Source organism: Patagioenas fasciata, chromosome 17 (assembly GCF_037038585.1).
Source record: "Patagioenas fasciata isolate bPatFas1 chromosome 17, bPatFas1.hap1, whole genome shotgun sequence".
In the NCBI taxonomy this organism is placed as follows: domain Eukaryota; kingdom Metazoa; phylum Chordata; class Aves; order Columbiformes; family Columbidae; genus Patagioenas; species Patagioenas fasciata.
This window is the reverse complement of record NC_092536.1, coordinates 5,219,388-5,245,187: the sequence shown is the minus strand read 5'-3', so window position 1 is coordinate 5,245,187 and position 25,800 is coordinate 5,219,388. Positions and strand designations below refer to the sequence as shown.

Sequence of the window (25,800 nt, the reverse complement as noted above, 5' to 3'; positions counted from 1 at the left end):
CCTCTGTCCGGTCACTATGTAGTGCTGGCATGAAAGGACCTTGGGAAACAGCCAAGTCCCCAAGGAAAATGCTGCAAGAGATGGAAGATCTGGAAGGAAGGAGGAGCAGGAGCGAGAGCAATGGCTTCTGTCCCCTCAGCCCAGAACTGGCTGCAGTGTGATGTGGGCAGAGAAAGAACAGCATTGTCCTTCATTCCCCCAATTAAAAGCAATTGATGATATACTAATAGCAAAAAAACCTCACAAGATCAGAGAGGCAAACCCTCCTCCATCCCAGTTTTGAGCATGTTCCACACCAATCAGAAAAGAAACAATTATCAGTGATCTGGAGGTGGAGCAGGAGGGAAGCAGGAGGCTGCTGCAGGGACACGAGCGCGGGGCTGGGGACAGGAGCCAGGGGAAGCAGCTGCGGAGGGTGCGAACACCATCAAGGTAAAAGCTCACATACATCGAATTTACATCATGTTTAACACGCGTTTTGCTCCGCGGGCTCTTGGGAAGGGCTGCTCGCTCAACAGCATCTGATCCCACGGGCTGCAGCTCAGCACCAACTCCAGACCCGCAGATCAGAGCCCACACACCATCTCTGGCTGGACAACAGACTTACTGACAAAACACCTTAAGAAAACGGTTTTTATTTCTTTTTATTATTATTTTTAATTTCTTATTTTTCTTTAAGTTCTGATGTTCACAGATTCCCGCTTTCATTTCTGATAAAGTAGCTTCGCAGCAATAAAAATCACAATGCAGCCAGCAGAGCAGCTGAACTAAGACCCATAAATACCAGCACAGAACACAACGGACAACCACCACTATTTCTATACATGAACTATTATTTTAATGTCACATTTTGACAATTGCAAATGGTCTACAGAACGTATGTGGGCAAAAGGCAATAAGTGAGTCTTTTGAAACACTAGATGTATAATAAACAGCGCATTATCAACATTTACATGATTCACATCAAATTGATGACATCCTAAATGTATTCCTTTTAAAGGACAGAGTTTTTTTTTCAATAAAATATTACATTTCATTTAATACTCTGGTACAATACTTCATACATTGCAGGAAAAAAAATAAATGCAAGGTCTACTCCACCTAATAAGAAGATCCTTTTTCATTAGTCTTTAGTACTGTAATAAAAACAAACAAAAATCACAATAATGTCATAAATAAACAGGCATGAAATTATTAATTACGTTTCACTATTTAAAAGGGAGAAATTAAAAACTAATTCGAAGCAATGAAGTTATGGGTAGAAAATCAAAACCTGACAACACATCCTAGTACCAGCTGTGATTTTTCCCATCCCTACAACAAAAAAGGAAACAGGTTTTATAACTTCGTTAGCCGTATCCTAGTTAATTGTGTTTCAAACACACATCTTCAGAGGAAAAAGTAAAGTTTGGTCAGGATTAATAGGAGAACCAATCAGCCCTACCAACAGTTAGTTGAAATTCAAGCGTATGCTACAAAACATTCGGTAAATGAAGTCTGCAGCAAATTCACACTGGCGTAAAACATTGTGCCTCAGCAGCTGGGTGAAAGTTTCCCTTCTGGTATAAAAGTCCCACAGCAGAACACTTGAGAACCGCGTCCCTTTTCCACGCCATCGATACGGCAAACGCTTGTAAATCAACGCTCAAGATTTATTCTCTAAAAACTCACTAGAAAGACATGAAACCCGCACTCATCTCCCCCGATCCAAAGGACATTTGTCTTTCTTGCTTCAGCCGGCATTAACCCCAGCCATTGCTTAAAAGAATGTTTAAAAACACTTTAAGAATCATCCCTCTCTTGCTGGCACATGAAGGGCAGATGGGTTTTATTTCCCAAGGTCTCCCCTTGGGTATTAAACACGGCCTAACGCTCCACGTAAGAGAGGAGTTTTTATTCACAACCTTTCAGATTCATCAACGTTCTTCCATCATTTCCCCCCCAAGGATTAATACACATTCTGCAGTGAGAATTCCCTGGTTACAAGAAAAAAGAATAAAAATAAAACCCTACAGCGGCAAGTTCTAAACAGCTCAGATGAGGTCATGAAGGCAACTTTATGTTGGCCATGTAGCTGATTGCTGCTTACACAGGTCAATCTTTTAAGACACATCACATTAATTGAGTTCACAGAGTTCAGATTGGTTCAGGATCCTTCTCTCATTTCTCTTGACCCTTCCTGTGCCTTTTCAATGCAGTGAACGGCTCCAGAACTGACCACGCGTCCCACCTTGCTCTAACCTATGAAGTGTAGAATCTGTCCAACTCTGCACAACCTTTTAGACAAATATTTAATTGCTGTCACTTGCTCTATACAAATACCAGCACTTATAACTGATCCCTGTTCCGCAGGACGAAACTGTTAATAGGGACAGGAGGGGAAGCAGGCGATGGAGAATCATAGAATGCTAGGGATTGGAAGGGACCTCGAAAGCTCATCCAGTCCAATCCCCCTGCCGGATCAGGAACACCCAGATGAGGCTACACAGGAAAGGGCATCTCACTACCAAATTAATAGATTGCTCTCTCATGGTGACTAGAAATTTTAGATCTAGAAAGGTCACAAGTACTTATGATTAGAGTATAAGGCTATGACATTAAAACAGGTATTATGGTATGCTGGTGACAGGAGTTCCAGAAGAAAACAAAACAAAACCAAACCCAAAGCCTCAAAGGACAAAAAGGACAATAGGCAAATTAACAAAATTCTGCTTAACATTAAAGAAGCACCTTCATTCAGTTCAAACAATGTGTTCAAATATTTGATTTTTCAAAGCACTCCCAGGAAAAGGTAATGTAATCTCCCACTTAACCTTGCACAGGCTGCATTAATTACATCCCAGGCTTTAGCATAACTTCACTAGTAAGGCCAGTAACGCGATTCCGTTTGCCCTGCACCTTCACGTACAGCGATTTAACACAGCGTTCACCATCTGCACCCACCGTATAAAAATGACAATAATTCCTTAACATCATTTAAGTCACAGGATTTCCCCAGAAACACAGGGAAAGCTGTTGGTAAGACACACTGGTACCCCCCGCAGGGACCGATTCTGCCATTAATGCACACGTGCGGCTGCTAATGCTTCCAGGGAGCTCCTGCTCCGGATAACGGGACACAGCAAAGTGACAAAATAACAATTAACTGGTAGCTTAACAGCAGTTCTTTGCTCTAGAGTCTCTAGAAAAGGACTTTGTCTCACTGACACCAAGCAGAAGTGGTTTCAGCTGAGTGTGATTTTTTTTCAACCAAATAGGGACAGCAAATTGAATGCAGCTCTGAAAGGCACTTCAGGTAGAACGGTAATTAACTTCTGCCTGACCAAACGAATCAGAACACGCCTGCTGGCCTCGCTGCCCCTTCCAACCAAGGCAATTTGAGTGGATAGCGAGCTCCCACGCGCTGCTTTCCTTGACACAACTTGAATTTAGCATAAGGCCTTACTCAAAAACCAGAAGGCTCAAAGCTGCCCCCTCCCCAGAAGGGAAGAGGCTTTTCCCCACACTAAGTAAGGGAACGACCTGCACAGGGGGTTGGTTCACTGATTTTAATACGTGGTCAAGGTGTCATCATGCAACTTGTTAAAATACCTTAATTCTACAAGTTCTACCTCTTGCTGAACAGACGAACACAGACAAATGCACAGCCAGTGTCCTCCCAAAGCGCGAGGCCACCGTGTCTTTTGAGAGATACAGTAAATTTCTATTTTAGGTAGAGATCATGTAAAAGAAATTTCATTTGATGTAAAGGCTGCCTTGCATAATTACTCAAAAATAGCCCATCCAGCCACTCAGCTAAGTCATAATCAAAGCCATCGGTTATCACAAAAAGCACCTTCATATCAATCACTACTCACCGCTATGGAACTCAGTCTGAGTTTGAAATGTATTAGGACTAATTTTATCATGTAGCTGATTCTATTCACGCTGGTGATCCACTGTTTCCAAACAATCAAGTATTGTTCCCATCAGTATTTTACATTAGTGTAACGGATTTATCCATTTCATTGCTCTCCCACCACCCACTTCCCAAAAAAAACCCAAAAAACCCACAACTGCTCAAATAAAGAAAAAAATACCCCAAGTAATAACCATACTGTAAAACAAAAAATACTATTTAAAAAACAAACGGATGACAGTCCAACAGTTTGCTGGATTCAAGACTGACTCTACAAAGTAGTTGTCTACGTTGTAGAAAGGATTTCCTTTTATTTGGAAAATGAGCAATTGGAAATCAGGTATCGGAGAGAAGAGATATAAACAATCTTTAGGTGGTCTGAAGTTTTGCCTACTGTTGAAGAATTAAAACCGTAAATAAAAAGGTACCAAGCCCTCAGAGTTCACAGTTCCGTGAAACTTCTTCGATTTCTTTCTTGACCTTTTTAAAAACCATATTCATTTCTGGGAAAGGAAGAGAGAAGAAAATAAGAGTTATTATTTCTTATTCTGATATTATACAGAAGTGCATAATTCTGATTCAAGAAAGCCCTAAACTCAACCAAAACTCTCCAATCTTATATGCTGCGTGGTACTTTGGCAGTAGATGAAGCTGTATATGAACTTGGAGAAGGTTCCTGGACTAAATGGATGAAATGTACTTAAAATTACCAAATGGAAAAGGGAAAATCGGATTTCTGAGGTCTTTAAAAACACAGAGGGAAAGACGACAAAAGAAATTAATGACTAAAGACACCTTAAATTCAAAGGTATTCTTCCTGTGCTGTATTCACAGCTCATTAACCAAAGTATCAGGTAAATTTATTAGCTAATAATCAATAGATACATATTCAGTTGCCTGATTGCAAGAACCGAATTATAACATATTCAAAACACAACAAAGAGAATCTACAGATTTGTCTCTCCACAAAAGCAAGGATTTAATTTATGACAATACTACACCAACTGCTCACCCCACACAGGCTCAGCAGTAACCTGGAGACTGAGCACCAGATTAAGTGTTCTTCAAATCACAAATCCTTATCAGCAACCAGGAGCAAAGATCACTTACAAAAGACTGTAGTTGCTACACATCTTTTGCTAGCATGCAGAATTTCAGCCTCCTGAATAACAAAGACTTCCAGTTTATGTTGCTGTTGAGTTAGGGCAAGGGAACAAAGGCCAATCTACCAAGCTGATAGTCCGCTTGCTTTGGTAGACTAGATGCAACTCACTCAAAAGTAGCTTCTGGAATTTAAATGCCCTAAGGAGGACAAATAACACGCACTTTGGGCATTAGAAAGTCATTCCTGTAGTTCTCTTTGTTGGGTTTTAAGTACATTTCCTCCAGAGCCCACAGCTCAGGCTGGATGTGCACACTCACTCCTGAACATACACACCTGCCTCTACATGGAAGTCTCTGTACATCTTCTCATCTGAAACTCTTCTGCTGTTGCATCAGCCCCACATTTTCATATACTCTAGCACTATCTTCTCTCATTCTGAAACAGAATAAATATTTTCAGTCCAAACAATCTAGCGTGAGAAAACCACACTTGTACACAATTTAATTTAAGAGCGAAGCACAGGGCAATCTTCTCATTGGAGGTCCCTGAAGATTAGTTAGCACAGTTCAGAACTTCCACACTAATAACAGAAGCGAACTTACTCTGGGCACGTTGGGGTTGGGGTACAGGGTGGAAGAGGGCTCTGATCCCCACTTGTCTGGTCCGATAAAGAATATTTAATGTTTGTGTATTCATGACCTTTTCTCTTACTCTTCTGTGAAGCAAAACACAACAAAAAGCCAGGTTTTAAATTACTCATAGAAACTAATCCTTGAAGTAGGGCAGAAACTTCATGTATAATTAGCTGTGTATGTTTTTAGAAGAAAGGTTTGTCCATGAACAGAAGAGAGCTTATTTCTGTAGATACGACACACAACATGAATAAGACCTAAAGGTTGGCTTTAGATACTTGTTACAGGACCTGAAAAGCCTCGATTTTCAATATTCCTCTTTCCACCACCATCTCCAGCAGAATGTACCAACCTTACAAACCAGCACTTGTACAAAATCCACTTCTTACTTGGCAGAAGAAACCACACTTCATTCTTTCATATCTTTAACAGACAGTACCAGCCAGTGGGCTTCCCACTGACCTTATTTCCAGCTCGGAGATGTGGCCAAATGAGTAACAATGTTGTTTGCAAGATCTCTAATAAAATAACATCTTAGCCCATTAGGTTTGATATAAAAAGAAGCCAAGCTGTTATTTGTATTCTGTGGCATATGTTACAAGCTGCAGCCAATTGTGCTGGCATATCTGAAGATACAGAAGGCTCCAAAAAGCAAAAGCTCGGAAAGAATGGAGATGTGGCTTTCTCCATTTTCAAGGTAAACACTCACAAGACGCATACGTTGAAACCTACTCATAAATTAAAGCCTCAATTCAAAATTTTACAGGCTACTGGGTTTGTTGTTGTTTTGGTGTTTTGTTTGTTTGTTTATTAAATGCTTGAACAAGTACTAAATAACTGGCCTGAATCAAACCCACAACAGAGGCTGTCGGAGCCTCTGGGGAGATCTGGCTGCTGAGCTGCCATTAAGAACGCTCTGCAGAGCAATGTAGGTTGAAGTTTTTCCAGAATGGCCTTTCCAGACCTGCTCAAATCGTTCCGCTATTTCACTCAACTTCTCTCCTTTCAGCCTCCTACTTACTTCTGACAAATTACTTTCAAATAGACCAGCAGCCCAGATCAATTGCCTGCAAGGTTAAAGCTGAAAATTAAGATTTAAATAAAATGCAAAGGTTCAAACTCTGCAGTATTCTACAGTGTTATGGGTACAAACTCTTCCCCTGCCAATGATATCCTGAAGTCTCAAACTAGAGCTTGATTTCTACCAGCCCCACCTACAAAACTGTGCGATGAATGGCAGTTCAAGTTACAGATGTACTGTACAGTAAAAGCAATTTAAAAATGATCAGTCAGTTCTTCTATTACTTAAGCTGACTGAAACAGATAAAGCAAGCCAAGGAAAAGTAGATATCTGGCTTCTCTTCATTCTGCTTCATTCACTGTAATTATCCTTTTTAATTCAGAGTAGCAGAAATGTAAGAACTACTTGTTTCCTAGATGTAAGAGAATAAACACCTTTCCACAAGGAAGGAAAAAAACAAAGCAAAGCAACACGCAACACACAAGCCCTCTCTAACCTGAGAAGTTCTGTATTGTTTTATTCCTGTAGCTGCCACTACCCCCAGCTCTAGGTCAAGACCTCCTGAGGTAAATCAATGATCTATTGCCAGTTTCTTAAACGTTTATACTTGTGCCTTCTGAGCTAGTAATGGAATAGAAGATGAAACACAACTCACTGAGAGCCTCATCACTATAGGAGAAATACGGTGCACCACTCCATAGCCAAATACTGTTCAACTCCCATTGTAACGATCAAGAGAGAGCTGCAGATGTACTTCAGAAATGGCAGCAACAGGAGGAGACCATATTCCATGGGCCAAGAATACAAGGCTTGCATAATTACACACACAGAGACATGAGGCAGCTCGAAAGCGAAGTAAAACAACAAAGCCAGGAACAAAAACTACACCTGAGGGATTTCTTGTTCTTCGCTCTGTGTCTAATCACCATCAGAGCACACAACAGCTGTCCTGGGGAGAGGAATAAAGTCTCCATCCTCTCTGCTGAACAGCACATCTACATCATGTAAGCAAATACGAAATAAGCTCTGCCACACTCCCAAGGAGCCAGACGAGAGTGCCAAGCCCGAGCTGGCACATTCCATCCCAAAACAGGGATAATATTTTACCCCCAGCACTGCACTGAGCACACAGCTCCCACATCTGCCTGAGCTGTTGGGTGGGTTTATCTCCTGCACAGCAAGCCAGCTGCAGAAGGAAAGATACTGAAATTCCAAAACAAAAAGATAAAAATCCCAGGTGACCAGAGGTTAGAGCAGAGAATTAAAGCAACAGTGAGTAGAACATCAGCTCTTTGTTACAAAACAAGGTGATTTCTGTAAAATACTGCAGGATTTGAGTGCAGTGAAGTACTTAGGAAGAATGAGGTGAAGGTCTTGTGGTTGTCACCACATATTCCAAAGCTTTTATCACATCAAATCACTCCTCTAGTTGCTTTTTGATGGACACTGTACATATTAGAGCTAGTACCATTCAAATCTATTATCATACTTTAGAAATAGAGTTAACAGATTGGAAATATCTTTAAAGTTCACCAGAAGACAAGGTTCTGTCTTAATTAACAAAGTCTTAAATTTTTTTTCTTTTTGCACAGAAAAACAGATAATATTAACAGGAAATCTGAGATCTGGGGAGCAGGGCCTGGGGGACAGGATCCCATACATGCAAGCGTCCTCACAGAAGGTAAAGCAGCACTAGCTGCAATCATATGGAGAAGCCTCTCAGACTGATGGTTTTCTTCCTCTGCAAGTGGCTAATCTCACCTAATAGTTTAATTAATTCATAAGTATAATGAACTGAAATACAGGCTGGCTTCTCTGAACAAGGTTAACAGGTTACAGAGCCAGCCTTTTCCCGATGCATTGGTTATACAGTCAGGTCTCCAAAAGTAACAGGCAGCAAACGAGCAACTCCACTCCCTGTTTCAACAACAAAGTGTTCCTATGTCATATTTTATACTCCAGGACAAATATACCTGCTCCTCTTCAATTCTGCGCTGTAGCGTTTCAATGTAGTGCTGTACAGCCATGTAAATAAACCTGTACTGTGCTTCTGTCTGAACCATTCCTGATCGCTGTGATCTCACCATCTGGATGGTCTTTGGAACATCGATATCACAGTCCACACCTAGCAAGAAGAATCATCATAATGTTAAGAGCAGTGAAATAAACTTTGTCTGTGGAGGAGAGATGGGCCTCATCTTCCAGCAGAAAACAGCAGTAAGATTGCTAACATTTAACGTGGAGGATTCATCCTTGACTATTGACACGTAGATCTGTAGAACTGTAGCATCCATGCTGAGTTAGTGTTTATGGCAGTTTATACATAAATACAATACCGTTCTCCAAAAACAAGTTACCCAAATTCAGTGGGCATGAGTACATCAACAGCCACACGCTCATGAGTGATTTAAAAACAAAACCAGAAAAATGAATGATAAAAATAAGAACAACATAACCAGACTCCTGGTTAATCCTCAGCTGAAAGTTTTCATTATTCACTTGCACAGGGTTTCAGCACTTTGATTAAAGAGCAATGAGCAAGTCCCTCCTATGCCAAACACACACATCTGGTTTGTAGCATCACTGGAACCCCCTATTCGATCACCACTCCCATTGTTTTACTGGGATGTATCTGTCAACGTTCCACAGGAAAATAAAAGGGAGGGGAACCTACCTTTTTCTCTGATGATGTCAATAAGAATATCAATCACAATGAAAGTTCCTGTTCGCCCAATCCCAGCACTGCAAAAAGGGGAAAAAAAACCAAAGAGTTAATTGTTCTGCTCTTTCTGAACAGACACCAAAACACCAGTCCAAGTAAGAGCCTAAACTAACAGACATTAGACTTCCAAATTACAGCCAGAGTCAAACCAAGCCCCACAGCCAAAAGTAACTAGAGAGCTAAACAATTTAACATGGAAGAGACAGAAGTCATAAAACACCTCAGCGTTTATTAACATCCTTGAATCGGAAAGAAACTACAAGGTCAGATTTAACATTTCCTTGCCTTATAAAAAGTATTTCATTTATAAACCAAGACTGAGGCGAGAGCACTGACGGGAGGTGGGACAGGATACTAGAATTTCCATGATCCAGCAGCCAAAATTTATCTAGCCAAGACTGGTACCACCTTCTCATACAGCATCAGAAATCATTAAATTTTTATTCATACAGAGCTGCACGCTCTGAAAGACAGACTGCTTTGAAGGTAATCATTTGACACCTAGCTAGAATACCTCATTTTGCAAAACAGAAGGCACAAACACCTTGACAGATCAAAGTCTGAGCTGCTCTCGGGAAAAGTTGTCTTCTTTTAAAGCTTTTCACCAAAAAAATTAACTAAATTTAAAAAGAAAGACACAGAGAGTGATAGCAGGGGAGGCCCAGTGCATCAGCATACCTGCAGTGGACCACAACGGGTCCCGCATCAGAAATGCTCTCCTGTTTATGGTGCACCTCCTCGAGGAAGTCGAGTACCCCCCCAGGGTCACTGGGGACTCCATGATCAGGCCAAGTTCTGAAGTGATATTGCCAGACTGTTCTCTCCGTGTTCCCCTGCAAGGAAGTAGCCAACACGTGAAAACATAATCCTTCAGATCAAAATCCAGCTGAAAGCATTCATGTGGCAAAGCTGCGTCAGATCAGAAGGTGGCTTATCCAACCTGCTGCTCAGTATCCATGGTACCACAGCTCTCAAAGGAGGGCACAAGCCTCTTCCTGGTCCAACAAATCAATCCCACCTCCTGCCTCCTCAGCTCCCTCTCCCCCATGCAGTTGTTTCCAACATTTCCATCCTCGCCTTTAGAAGCCACGGCAAAGTTCTGTCTGAGGGCGACCAACAGCGAGGGACCTTCATCTGTCACATTCACACCCAGCGGCAGTTCCCTCACACACCTCGTCCCACTCAGCTCCATCCCACGGACACACCAGTCTAACACATCCTGCTTATTTCCTTCTTACACAAGTTTTTTTGTACCCTGATCCAAATTGCTCCTTAACAAGAAAGGGCTGTTTCCACACTAGTTCACTGTTTCCTTCCTCATTTCTTGTATTCCTCCCTTACACGTTCTTCCTACACACTGGACCCACACAAAACCATTTTTTCCTAGTGCAGCTATCTCCATGAAAGAGAGCACATGCATAGCTAGACTGAAATGTCATTTCCAAAAAGCACATTCCCTCCTTCCAGGTTTCCTCAGAGCTCTGCAGCCACACATCTCCCAAAATGTGCTTAGGTATAAGAATCTTCACTTATCCCAAGGACAAAGATGTATGGAACTAAACCTGGAGCTTCAAAGGAAGAGTCAGGGCTCAGTTTATTCGTCTCTTAGTGCTTTTATTGATTCCAAAGAAACAGCCTAATTGTGTATTTTTGTGTGTGTGATCTGCAGCCTAAATTAAAAGGACAGTGCTACTAACATACTCACTTGCCCAACTTTAGAAAGCTTAAGTTCTCTTAGTGTGTAATCGTGTGCCGCACTCTCCTTAACATTCCTAACACGCATAACGCCGTACTCCTTTAGGGAATATTCATCAGGCCAGTACTTGACGCACTTACTCTGCAAGATTGAAAAAACCAAAAACCAGTAAGAACAAAGGCTGGTTCATAAACTGGTTAACAAACACATTTCTGAAGCTTTCGTTTCTGATTCACTATCAGGAGCTAAAATTTAATGAGTCGACCCTTATAAAAGGGACACCTGCTGATATCATAGGACTGTACCCTCAGTTCCAACATGCACCAATAAAAAAGGACACTCAGCACCTGCCAGGTCTCCAAAGATCAAATTTGGTGGCACGGCAAATTTCAGCACAGAAATCAAAATAACCAAGTCAGTTTTAGTCCCTACTTTAATTCAAATGTCATGACCTTTCCTAAGGCCAGTTTGAGAGCCTGTTTTTTACCTTTCCTCTTTCAACTTCTTTTGTTGTCATAACGATAACTCGAGAATTCTCCTGGAACACCATCCTCCAAAAATCATTCACTGTGTTCTGGAGGCAACCTTGAGTAGCAATGTAGCTTTTTTTTGGCTTTGAGTTGTTGCACTTTGTTTCAAACTCAGGCTAGAGAAAAATCCAAGGGTGACAAATGGTTACAAGATTTAGGTGAGCATGTTAAAGAAGAGACATGGGCTGTGCCAACAAGATTCTTGGAGGCAGGAGAACACTTACCATAATAATATTAGCATTGATATAGTCTGAAACAGGTTCGTTCGGATCACCATCATGTAGAACAACTCTGGTATGATCAACTGGAAGAAAAGATATGTATGTTAAGTGCTTGCATTCCACAGTTGTGACTACACAGCTGTTTTAAATATCCCACAGACAGGTACGTTTCTTACTGCTACCAGAAGCTATTAAGCTGTCAAACTCAGTCAAACTCTTTTGCTATTTCTTAAAACAAGTGGCAAATTCATATCAAGCTCGACCAAAATAAGGGCTCGTGCACCCAGTAACTCGTGTACATGGACAAACACTAAGTCAAAGCAAACGGCTGCTGAATTTGCACCATGCAGTTTTGTACAGCAAATTAATCCTCTTAAATATAAGCATTCCATTTTGGCAAATAACAGTTCAGGGATGTGACGCTTCTAAATGAAAGCTGAAGATAAAACCAATATTTGGGCATCGAAATATCGGTATCTACAAAGCGCAAATATTTGAACACAAATTGGAAATTGCATGGGCTAATACTGACAACACAAGAGGGGAAATTAACACTAAAGAGAGGAAAGGCACAGTGCTGATTAATTAACCCTGTATTTATGAGCTAAGAAAACAAAGCATAGAAAAGTAGCAGGCTTACATTATAATGAAAGAAATCAATACTTACAGGGTAAAATGTTTTTGTATCTATTTTTGTTTTTGTTTTCTTGACGCTGACCTTCTTTTCGACTATAGAGAAGTTTGCATTCTTGCTGTTGTAAAGTCTAAATGAAAACAGCACAAATAACTTGTTTTAATAAAAGCAGTATGGACCGTTTCACCATCATTATAGAAATACTTTCCTCCCAGAAATGATAATACTTCATCATCATGCCAGAGAGTCAGAGAAAGGGGAAGGTACTGGATTTCTCCATTCAGACTTCATCCTTTATTGCTGCCAAGGTACACAAGAAACACACGAGCATGAGTGACAAGGTAAGCTATTATCCACCTGATAATTACAAATATCTATGAATTCAAATCTTCTTTAAACCACAAACTATAACCAGCAAGTCCTCATGATACTGTTCTGAACAAGCAGACGCAAGTTGGTGCCTTAAAGCTTTCAGCTGTAAAACACTGTAAAAGGAAAACGCAACTGGCTACACTGGAGCACAACAACATTTTGTCTGTGGCAATCACCATCACTAGGTTTTTCTCATCAAGCGTAAAAGTTCACAGTACTAGCGCATTTTTCCTTTTTGCTGAATCAGGTAGGCAAGGAGTTAAATTTCCACTGAACTGGCATTAGGTTCAGTATCAATAAGGTACCCAAAGCAGCACATGGAGCTGCATTTAAGCCTCAAGCACAGTGAAACGTCCTTCAGCAGTCAGCAGCAGAATATTAGGAATATATTTTCGTCTATTTCTCCATAATGAAAATCCGTTTGGGAATGCTACAGTATTTCCACAGGTGTGGATGAGCCAGGTAAAATCCCAATGTGCAGCCCACCACCACAGCCACGTACCATTGTTTAAATGCTCTAATTATTCTCTCCTACCAACACCAGGCTGTTGCACTAATCCAGTTTTTGCTCAGACTCTCTCACATTGCCCATTGGGGGAAGAAGGGGGGCAGTAGGTAGCTACAAACTGGATTATCCATAAATCATCCCAGGACAGAAACAATAAAACTGCACAGGGATTTCTCCTGTTGGCAATGAGCTAATGTCACAGTGCCTGGTTCATAATTAATACAACAGGGACTACAGCAATCCCGAATTTCACAGCCATGCTGCTCGGTAGCAAATCTCCCTCCTTGCAACGAAGCTGGAGGGACCAGAATCTCTGTCTTTGTTGCAAGTTTTAATCCCCAAAGCAGCACTGGTCTGACTAAAAGGTACACTCAGGCTTTGGAAGCTGCTCCCCATGTTATTACCACCCTCAACACTCTTGCAGAGATTTTTACTTTAAAGCTCAAGCACCTCGGGTGCATTTGTTCACTTCTATTTCAGTCTCTGTCAGTGCCGCACCTGGTGACCTTGGACAATTTGCCTCATCCTAAAGACAGAGAAACCAAAGAACAAAAGCAATTCAGGAGAGCTGTGAGGCTTTATGCTTCTGAAGCGAAGACAGAAAGCAGATCCCCATAAAGCATCGCTCGCTGCTACAAGCAACGGGCAGAACAGCACTTTGCAGCCAGCTCACCTCTCGCCACACTGCAAAGAGCCTTTCAAGTGCCATTAGCTCAGAGCACCTTTATATAATATTAAGACTTCTGAGTCTCAGCCAAGTAAAATGCCAAGCAAAAGAACCAAAAGGCTAAATTTTGCGAGCAGGTTAAAAAAATGGAAACAATTAAGCGCGTGGAAACTGTAGCTTCAAACACATTTTCACTTCATACAGTTAATTATTATTGCTTTGAGCATCTCTGAGGAGAGACCCACAATAAGCAGCAACTTCTAACAAGCCCATTAAGAGATGTACACAACACAATAATAAATCTGAAACACAGCCCCAAATTTCACAACAACATCCAAGCATTAAGCTCACCAAACAGCCATTTTGCAGACGCAAAAACATTACGAGGACTGTCAACATCTCTGTCTAGTGGTTCATGGGACAAGAGGTATGTTCTTAAATGCACCTGAAGACAAGTAATTTATAAGCACCATCTGGGCTGCCAAATCACAACCAGCCCAGGCAGAGATCCACAGGCAACCTGGAGTTTGCCCTCCTGCCGCCAAGACTGACAGCTGTAGCTTACCTGAGGTGAATGAAAAAGCATGATGCTAAAACTGTTACGAGATTGCTTCATTTCCAAAAGCACGGTGGAAAAAGTAAGGTTTAGCGCTGACCTCACAAACAGCAGTAAAGGGGAAAGAGAAGTGGAATGTCTCACAGGTAAAATCTTTCATTTCTTACATTTACTTTTTCTGTAAGACTTCCGGATTGCTAGCAAACCATCTTCTTCAGGCAAGTCACAAGACAGGAAAACACCTTGCCTCTAAGGACCAGCTGAGAAACCCTTTACAAGACAAGTTTATTCAACCAGACCAGAGGTCAGAAAAGAAGTTGTAAGTAACAGTTTAGTCATATTTTGACAAATCAACAATCCATTCCTAAACACACTGCATAAGAGTGCTTCCCTCAAGAAATAAAAAACCACATTCCTATAGCTTCTAGTAAGCCAGTATTATTTACAAGAAAGGCAAGCCAATAGGGTACACCTTTTCCTTTTTATATCCTCTAAATAAGAGTAAGGGATGCTTGGAGTCTCCAGGGAAGCCAACAGACACTCCTTGCTTGGCTAACTTGCAAATCATAGAATCACAGAACGGTTTTGGTTGAAGGGACCTTCCTAGCTCATCCAGTGTCACCCCTGCTCACCTTCACCAGCTCAGGTTGCTCAGAGCCCCGTCCAGCCTGGCCTGGGATGTCTCCAGGGATGGTGCATCCACCACCTCTCTGGCCAAACTAGGCCAGGCTCTCACCACCATCAGCATCAAAAATTGTAGGCTCAGGCTATAAGAGACACTGATCACAGGCACAACCCATGTGACTGTGCCGTGATACGATAAAGCACACCACTAATCAGTCTTTGGAAAACACAGTTAATTCTCGTATGCAAGTCTGGCTCATACACAGTGTGGTTGATCCTCCTGCCTCGTCAGGCCCCATATCAAAGTTTGCATATTGAACTTTGCAAGAGGAGCAATCCAAAGGTTGAGGCCAGACCTCCAGGCAGGTTCCCAAGCGATAGATGAGAACTGTTCCCCACTCTACTGTCAGAGCAAAACAGAGTCCCATGTCCTCAGTAATGGCCAGAGTGGCCTCTTCTGCCTTCCTTCCCCTCCACGTGGGACCCTGAGCATCCAGAAGTGCTGGGTCAGGGACCGTCCCCAAGCCTGGGAAGAGAGGATGAAGCTTAATCCTCATTTTATGATTTCCCCACTGCCAATACCTCACCTGCTTATATTCCATCCACATTCATAGTGAAATGTGTTACCTCTTTGGTAAGACTCTTTTGCTTTTCATGGATTTATTTTTCTCCTCCTGACAATAATCTCAGAGCAGACTGGACAGTACATTCCATTAATGAGTATGTCTGATCAAAAAAGAGTTTCTTCAAGACTGGGTGCCTTGCAAAGCCATCACTATTCAAGAAGTTTCTCAAAAGAACATTCACAGCCAAACCCAGCAGTTCTATTACAGATCAGGACTCTCCAGTTTGCTGTTGCCATCTGCTGGTAGAGTTCCAGACTCCACTGTGGTTTTCTTCACGTGCGGTATAAACCAGTCCACTAGATTTAAAACACTTCTGAGCTTTTGACCACCATACGCATACAAGTTACTAAGTGATCCCAGTTGTCAGAGAAGGGTTAGGACCCAGGCCGGAATGCGTTGGTTAACACCCATACTTAATTTGCTCTATTTCAGAAATTAACAGTTTAAGCTGATCATTTTGCCAGCAGACACGAGAGTGAAACTGGTAAAACTTTACCATGTGCTGTACCTGACAGAGGAGATGGGAACAAGAACAGGGATCTGAAGTGACGGAGAGGGAGATGAGGAAATGTCAGGAAGGCAGTAACAAATCTAACATTTTAGTAGTGTGGAGAACTAATACCAGAACACTTGGAATGTAATGAAGTACCTCAAATTCTTCCCAGAAGCCCTGCTTGACTTTATCTGTAGTCTCTGCTAGCTTGCTTAGCTCTCGCACTCTGCTCTCAATCTCCGCAGCATTAATACGGGTAGTATTCAGAGGCTAAAAAATATAAAAATATTAAACAAAGGTATAACAAATGACAAGAAGGTGGTTAAATCACAAATCCCATACACAAAGTGTATTTTATAGAGGCAATGCTAAGATCCAGGCATCTATTTGGACTTCAAAACTTTACAATTCGTACAATGAAGGGCAGTGAGGGTAGAGAGGAAGAGGGCAGGGAACAACTGCTTTGAGATAAAATCTCACAGTTGTTCTTTAATACATTAAGTTGTCTCATTTCTGGACTAGTCCTGCAATCCCTATGGACCACGATGCAACAAGAAGTTCTGCATGCAGAGACACAAGAGTCCATCCCTTCGCAGGCATATAAAAATTGTTCCCATTTAAATCACCGACTTCATCATCCAGTTATAGCTCTTAATTTTCCCATTGGGAAAGAAGAAAAAAATGATGTCTTGCAGAACATATGGAAAATCCTGCATTTCAACAACATATGCTGAAGGTGACAAAGCTTAGTGGTGTCTTGTCCATTCACTCACCTGCTTGAGTTGCAATACTGTGCCCAAAGTTTCTACCATTGGGTTCTTCTTATAATGTTCCACTAGATCTGTCAGAGAGTCAAATTTCTCGCCTCCACCAACATCGTATTTTAGATCCTTGAAAGACAGGTGCTCATTAAAATAAACACACTTCATACAACGAAGTCTACACTAATATAATCTTTAGGCTAAGATACAAAGGAGAAATTCTCTTTAAAACCATGTGCAGAAGAATCTCATAAAATCCTTCTGCTAAGGGATGGTAGAACCTTAATAAGAAGAAACACATACACAGTATGGAGGACATTATCCTTTTTGTCATCCAATTGAAAATCATTATTTTTCAGGAAAGCTGATTCCGTCTAAACTGAGCTTGAGCAGGCTACCTGAGCTGCATGATTAGAATCCAGCTTTGGAAATGAGTTCAAATACCTAAAAACATATCACTGGGTCCTGAAAGACTGGTATTGGCTGGCACCATCCCTATTTTAAGGAAGCACTGCTGAGTTATTTTCCTCAATGTCATAAGTGCTACTAGTAGGTAACTACACACGAAAGCAGTTTTCTTGAAAACAAAACAAAACAATCTGATTGTTTTTACAGTCTTGGGGGGCCATTTCTATCTTCAAACGGTTTCTATTATTGCATTTTAGCTGGTTTTAAACAATTAAGTTGCTGCACTGTATTTCAAGATAACACCAAAAAATTACAAAATCTGTGATTTTTTTTCTTAATAGCAACCCATGGGCAGATAAGAAAATATCAAAATACTATAATTTAATAATACTTTGGTGAAGAACTACCCTATATTAAATTCAAGCTTTAGATTTAGAAGTGTTCCTTGGATTCAATACTCAAAATTTTCACAGAAAATTGATCATCTATCACATGCAAGTTCATAATACGACAGGAGAAACAGTTAGACTCAGATGGATCTGTTTGTCCAATTACTCATATTATTATATTTTATCCAGGAGGCTGCAACTCCCTTAAGGAGATTCATGAGCATGAAAGGCTCCAACAGCAGAGGGTTTGAGACAGATTTCTGATGCAATTCAAAGCGAATCTATTAGACGGTGCTTGACAGGATAGTGACACGATTCAGTCAGGCAAGCAGGCAAGAAAAATAAAACACTAATAGAATTTTGATGCTATTAAATTAGTCAAATCGATCAAACAGATGATACACAGCACATGGAGCACCACAAGGAAAGGGGGAACGTGTTCAGCTCTGTAGTGACGTGCAAGACATTCCTCCCGCTACAATAAACCCACTGCCCTGTTAAAGTTGCTCGCGCTTCATCGTACCTGGCAGTGAATCATGACGTGTGTCACTTTAGATTTCCCATCATTACTCTCTCCTTTATCATCTCCTGTCCGGACAGACAGAACAAAGTCCCCAGGGTGGCTTTGACTCTCGCGCACAAGAAAGCTTCCATGTTTTCCTTTTTCTGTCAATAGTTTTTCAGCTTCTCTTCCAGAGAGATGCCCATGAAACCACCTTTAAATAAAGATGCAGACAGGTACTCTACTTGTCATTCCAACCACGGCTAAATCCGCTTGTTCTAAATATTCATAATAAAGTAAAATGCTTATTTACACTGAACAACAACATCCAGGTCGACAGAAAGCCTCACAGTTTATAAAAATAAAAACCAAACCAAGCCTTGGAAGTGTACTTGTACATTACAGAAACACTCTGAAGCGAGTACTTCCATAAGCACCAATATTTGCCATTCACATAAGCCTCAAATGAAGCTTTGATTTGGATCGCATGTCATTTACTTTCTTACACCCCTGCCCACTGCTGCAAAAATTGTAAAAAGTTATGTCCAGAAATATCCTTGGGAATTTCTTACACTAATAACAGCTGCAGGAAGCTTTAGGGGAACTTCTATAACAAAACATTCTCCCAGTAAAAATAAAGGGAACTATGCCCTGTTTTTTAGTACTGTATCGCACCAGGAAGAATGCTAAAGAAAACAGATTCTGGGGCTTAGATTGTTTTACCTTTAATCACATTTATTAGATTACTTTCCAAGTAACCTCACTGAAATGAGTGGGAGCACTTTTAGTACAAGACAGCGGCCACGCATTCATCAAATGAAAGCTGATTGTAGTGTTAATAGGGATAAAAACCATATTTATTAAGAAGTGCATGTTTCATCACTATTTCTCTGACCTTTCAGATGTAGGATCAGCGCAGTTGAGTGGATATTTCAACTCTATAACATCTCCATTCTTTTCCTTGAGCTGTCCATGATGTTCCATATAATACTGGACTAACTCAGCCAATGTAGCAAACTTCTCTCCTCCATAGAGATCATAGTAGTCTCCTGTGTTCTGGATCTTGATGTGGGTGACAGCTCCAGTTCGTCTAATATTTGAAAAAAAGCAAGAGAAAAAAAAAACACGACACACAAATCAGCTGATTTCCAATCAATCACTTTTATATTTAGTGTTCTGTTGTCTGAGTTACAGAATACTGATATTTGTATCATTTTCCAACTGAAAAATTGCAGAATAGCTAAGCTAGGGCACCCCTGAATTGTGTTTCAGCCACATTTCGGTGGCTCAGAGAAGGGGAAGCGGCTGCCCAACAGTCAGGAAAAATAGGAAAAAACTTAGTTCTGTAACGAAGGGATCCTTGAAGCCAGTGTAAGCTCTGTGGCCTCACAATCTCCCAAGAAATCCCTCCAAGAATTGCACACACAAGCACAAAGGGTGAGGAGAAAAGAATTCGGAATTCTCAAGACACCCCTCAGAGCTTGTTTGCTCCTTTCCCTAGAATTTCACACTGATCGCTACGATCTCTCCTTCAGTAAAGAGTTGCCTTTGCCTGCTCTAAGACATTTGCTCCCGCAGTATTAAGGAAGAACAGCTCTCTGAAAGAGTTCCCGTTTGTTCAACAAGGCCCCTTATCTCAAAGGCATCCCAGCAGCATTCTTCTTATCACCAATCCCACTTTTCCCTTTTCCTTTATCTACTTCCTCCTGCTTCCTCCTTTCCCCATCCCCATCACTATACACAGTGTCAGGGGATAAGTGTCACAAAAAGCCTATTTTGGAAGCAGTTGCCCTTCAAAACTTGCTGACTTTTCCTGTAAGAAGACAATCTAGACAGTATTTTCTCGCATGTGTTTGGTCAGTAATTCACATCATCTCTGCTACTTTCAGATAGTTATCAAATAGATTTTTAAAGGGCTAAAAGTAATGCTGTTATCCATCTACTTCTGCATCCCCTTAACTTTTGCTGTCTCTTTGCAGAATCAGAATTGGCCACCCTCCAACCCATAGTTTCTCCAAGTTGGGTAAAAGTGTTTAAGAACCTCTTCTCTGAAAATGGGAGGAAAAGAGAGGAAAAAAGTGAACAACAGACTAAAAAGTGATCCATGCATTCTTCCACCTCTTCCAAGTAGTTAATTTCCACTCCTTCCCCATAGAACAGCATCAAATGCAGACTCTGACCAATCTGGGGAGAAAGACAAAAAAAACAGTTCAACTTACCTAACGGAGAGGGTGAAGTCTCCTGGGTTACTTTTGCTGGGCCGTGCCAAAAAGCTGCCATCAACTCCTCTTGTTAACAGCAGGTTTTCTGCCTCTACCCCAGTAATATTTGGATGAAACCATCTATAAAAGGTTAGAAATAAAAGAGTGGTAACAAATAAATAGAAGATCTTCCAGCTTTCAGAGTTAACCGACATGATAAGACTAAACAAAACAACCCCACCACTTCAAAACCAGGAAGTACTGAATTCTGTTCCTCAATTAATATCTATCTTAGCAGAAAGTATAAATTGTTCATTTCATATTACACTGCAATTTTACATATTGGCAAGAGATGCTTTGTAAGTAAAGGAGATATATCTATACATATTCAGACTGTTTGGATTAAAATGACATCAAAGAAAGGCCTGCAACCTAAATAGAGATCACAAGTCGTTCATTTTCGTTACTCCTGGAAGACAGGACAGACAAAGAAACAGAGATACAATCAGGAAAAATACAACAAAACATTGAAATGACACTTGACAACACTTGAAAAGTTAAAGATTTAAGAAAACCTCATGCTTTAGGGCTCGGGCTGACCACCACGTGTGGACAACCTATTCAGTTGTCCTGTCTTCTTCCACAAGGGATGGTGGTGCTGAGCGCTGCCCAACACAGGAGCAACGCTGTGTCTCCTACCTACCACGGCAACGTCTCTGGCTCGAATATATCTCGCTTAAATACAAACCCCGAGGAATCTCATATTGATATTCACCACCCACAAACAACCTTCTGAACGCCAGCAGTGCCCTGCCAAAGGAGAGCTCTATATGGTCCTTATCAGAGCAGCTCCGGGTCCCCTCCTATGGCATTCACTTTTAAGAGAATTATTCTTAGCTGTTCCGTTAACACATCTGTGTTTGCTCTTATCTATCATGGAGGATTTTTATTGCACTCCCGCAGAACCACACCTGTGTGTTCTGGATGAAAGGAGTTTTTAATGAGGCACGATTTCAGAAGACAAACTTAAAATAAAACCCAAGTACCACGCAGCCCAGGGACAGAGATGTGAACACAGCGACTGAGAACCGTTTCATTGCCTTTGTCAGGCTTGGCTTTAGCAATTAAAAGATGGCTTTTATTTCTCAGAGTTGCCGTAAATCAGACACAAGGCAGGGCACAAGGGAAAATGTAGATCCATATCTGCAGAAAGAACATGGGCTGCTCCGCTTTGTACAGGAGGTTCTTGGTTTTTCCAAAGTGAAGCAAAACATTACAGCAAAAGGCTCTGCAGCCCATCTCATTACAGATCCAAGAGCGCTATAGCTAATAAAAATTGCATAGCATTCCTGATCATTCCTCCTACAGTCAGCATTTTCATGCTAAATTGCTAAAATGGCAAAATATGTGAACGCGTGTCTAAATTTAGGGTTATTACTTCGATTGTTTCAACAATTCCTTCTATACTGAAAACTGTCAATATTCCTCCCAAAGCCTTACCCGGGCTGTTCCCTGCAGGCACCGATTCTCATGGAAACAGTCTGGAGAGTTTTGGAGACTTCAGAGTATCCAAACCTCTAGCAAGTCATTCAAATGGAAATTAGGATTATTTATGTAGCAATTCCATTCCAGAAGTAAAGGATTCTTCTTGTTAATCTTGCCTTTTTTTTTCAGTTAAGGATATTCTGCTTGCGCCAAGAAAATCTAGTGAATAGCAGCATACCTTTAACTGAACAATAACAACTCAAAATCAAACCTGTGCAGCATAGGTCATAAAGAAATATATTAAAAAATACTTCCAAGGTATCACAGCAAATGGGAATGAATCAAAAAATAATGCTACATCTAATGACTGCTCAAAGGTCAAGGAAAGTTCTGGTTTGATGCAGTCCCATAAAAGAAACTGCACAAGCACTGGCACCTGGGGTGAACTGAACACTGAATAATATATTTCAGAAAATGACAGGTGGCTTTGCAGAAGCTCATAATAGATTTACCACACTTTCACCTCCATTAGGAGAAAAGAAGAAGTGCAGCAACACTTTGAACAGTTTATAAGCTTTTCAAATACATACTGGGCTCAAGAGACCTCTTTGCAAGTTTTTGAGTTTATACCCAGAAGTGTATAAACATACAAAGGAGGAATTATTTGTATCAGTCCTACAAATTTATCATATGGTGACATTCTATAAGTTTTAATTAAAATAATACATTCTGTGTATTAAAATAATACATTCTGTGTCTTGCCCTAACCTATCTGGAAGTAACTGTACACTAGCTGTTAAAAGATGGAAAGTAACAGAAACATAATTATTTAATGAGCAGAAGGGAGTACAAATAAGTTGCACTTAAGACAGGTGAAAAAGATGATAGATTGTTTAAAAACAAGTCTCACCCCCACTCTCCTACTGAAGATGGCAAAAAGTAAGTAAGTGTAGTAAAAGAAAAGCTGCATCTGGGAGAACCATGGAGTTTATTGCACTTTATGTAACTTTTTTTTTCTAATGGTAACTTGTTCTCCTGCTCTCTCAGCTCCGTATTTTTGGCTTTGAGTGGGAAGCTGCATTTGTCAGCCGCTCCAAATAGAAAAATGGGGGTGTTTGGGATCTCTGTGCAGCGGTTCCGGCCCGGCGACGGAGACGCTTCATTTGAAGTCCTGCCATCACACGCGTGCGTTTGAACCTCGGGGGCTCCATCCCTTCCAAAAGCGGAGCAGAGCGCGGCGGGGACCACGACACCAGTAACACAAGCCCCACAGGGAACTTTCTCCTACACTTCCTTTTATAGAGATGGAATGCATTTTAGAGGCTTTTTTCTGCTTTCCTTCTCCAACCTCTATGACAAGCAGGTGCAGAGGCCATCCCAAGCAAAGGACATCGCAGTCAATAAACACAATCAAGAAAGTCACACTCTAATTAAACTCACTGCCCTCACTGTGGCCAGAACACTCCTCGCAGCAATGCTTACGTGGGGGTTCAGCAGCACATCACTCCAAACCCCTTATTAGTTTTCGGTAAGACTAAAATGCTGGCAGAGAGGTAACCAGTGAAACAGTGAGGGTCTGATTAACAAAACTAAAGGGATATCAGCTGAGCAGGAAAGCTTTTGTTAAAAACTAAAACGTGGTAGGAAATACAGCCTTGCTACAATTCTTTTTTTAAAGATCAGCAGGGTCTGTGTTTTATAAGTCCCTCATTGCCAGCATATTTCTCTCCTACCAAACTGAAGACAAAAAAAAAAAATCAATACAATTTTTCAGGTCATGATTGGGCTTTCCTAATCACCTTTTCAAGAGCAGGAGAGATTAAATCAGTTCTGAGTCTCAGCTGTCACAACTATAGCATTCAGGGAGGCGGTGACTGGTAGCTAATTACTCAACAGTTTATATTTCTCATCTTTTTTTTCATTCTCCTTCACAAGTTACAATTTAAACTTCTAAGCAGAATAAGAAGATCACTCCTCTCAAGTTTGCAAGTGTTTTGAAAAGGTCACTTGCATTTTGTTCTGCTGTGTGAGTAGGGACATTCAGAAAACCCAACACACCCCAGAGATCCTTCACAAACTTTAGAAGACTGCAAATCTAATTATAAATGGCCATGGACTGGAAACCAACCCATCTAATTTCACCATCTTAAGCAGAACAAGAAAGAGGACAGCCCAATGCTGAAAAGTTTATACTTTAATAGATATCAGAGATGTACTGAATGTCAGAATAGGTACGTTGGATAAGAATATAAATATCTTTTTCCTTTTTATGACAGTAACTCCTCTGAAGTCTAACATTAACATCAAGCTCTCAGCCCAAAAAGGATGGCTAAAATAAGGCAAACACCACAATACACCAAGGACAGCGAGAAGCTACAACAAATAAACCAGATTTAACTGTTTGTCATGCTGATTTTGCAGTGCCACAAGGTTTTCAAATTAGATCAAATGCTGGTAATAGAGAGTGCAGGACAGGTCAGCTTATGAACACTCATTTTAAACTTGGCTCCTGTTTTAGTTTCAGTAACATCCCCAGCGCTGGGCTAATGACAGCAGCACAACCCTCCCCGGCCTCAGATTCTGGACTGAGAACTGGGTGGGCTGCCAGATGGATAAAATTCATGTCTCAGCTGTGGTTCAAACACACCTGCAGGTGTGGGGGGACTCACTTGAAACCTCCACTAAAGCCAATTTTGCTGTGGCAGCTCTGGCCCCTGCACAGGGGTCAGCAGAGCCCGAGGCCGACCAGCCCCCTACCCACCGGCCCCAGCCCCACAGGGAAGCGCATCCTCGCTAGTGCTGGCTGGGTGAGGGTCTGCTTAGCTGGGAAAGTAAGACAAGGCACAAGGAACACAGAATCACAGTATGGTTTGGGTTGAAGGGACCTTCCCAGCTCACCCAGTGCCACCCCTGCCATGAGCAGGGGCATCTTCACCAGCTCAGGTTGCTCAGAGCCCCATCCAGCCTGGCCTGGGATGTCTCCAAGGATGGGGCATCCACCACCTCTCTGGGCACCCTGGGCCAGGCTCTCACCACCCCCAATACTGTCGGGGAGCAGAATGAGGCAGGCCCCGACTGGAGCCGCAGCCCCACGGCGCTGGGAGCAGGAACATCGCGCCCCTGGGGCGGGCGGGGAGCAGGGCCGGGACGCGGCTGCGGGGAGCGGGGAGGGCGCTTCCCCTGCGCCACAGCCGCGGGAGGCCCTGCCCGGCCAGCTGGTCATGAGGAGCGGGCGCTGACGGGCCCGAGCCCTGCGCGCCCCGGGGACAGACGGTCCCTGCCCCCCGCCCCCCCACACACACCGCTCGCTCCCGCCTCACCTCCGCGATGTCATTTTCTCCCGTGGCCCCGGCGGGTCGCGGTGCGCCCGGCCGCCCCCCTCGACGGCCGCCTCTCACATGGGGTCCCCCCGGCGCGGGCCGCGGGCTGACGGGCGCCCTGAGGGAGCCTGAACAACGGCGGCCTCGGGCCCCGCAGGCACACGGAGCGCGGCGCGGCCCGCCCTGCGTCACTCTCCCGTGCGTCATCGGGCTGCGCCGCCAGCCCGCCCCCGCCTCCCAAGGAAGGGTGCACGGGAGCGAGCGGGCTCGGTGGCAGCTGCCACGGGAGAAGCGGAGCCTCGTCCCGTGAAGCTGGACGGGGATGGGGTCGCGTGGAGCGTTACCTCGGCCGTGCCTGAGCTAGAGAGAGGCTCAGGCAGGGCTGCAATCCCCGCTCCTAGAGCCGCTGGTCGCCACGCAGCCTCCCCC

The 25,800-nt window shown here is 42.3% G+C and overlaps 1 protein-coding gene across 1 annotated transcript; it reads right to left on the bottom strand.

The window, feature by feature from the left end:
- Positions 1 to 815: 815 nt before the first annotated feature.
- Positions 816 to 25,557, bottom strand: PTPN11 (protein tyrosine phosphatase non-receptor type 11). Its single transcript, XM_065851202.2, has 16 exons — positions 25,372 to 25,557; positions 20,585 to 20,707; positions 19,261 to 19,455; positions 18,387 to 18,579; positions 17,079 to 17,195; positions 16,462 to 16,575; positions 12,493 to 12,589; positions 11,829 to 11,908; positions 11,562 to 11,720; positions 11,084 to 11,215; positions 10,057 to 10,211; positions 9,331 to 9,398; positions 8,630 to 8,781; positions 5,606 to 5,718; positions 5,337 to 5,438; positions 816 to 4,401 (listed from the first exon to the last, which is right to left on the bottom strand). Exons 1-15 carry the CDS (start codon positions 25,383 to 25,385, stop codon positions 5,369 to 5,371), a joined length of 1,782 nt encoding a protein of 593 aa, XP_065707274.1. The 5' UTR covers positions 25,386 to 25,557; the 3' UTR covers positions 816 to 4,401; positions 5,337 to 5,368.
- Positions 25,558 to 25,800: the final 243 nt, after the last annotated feature.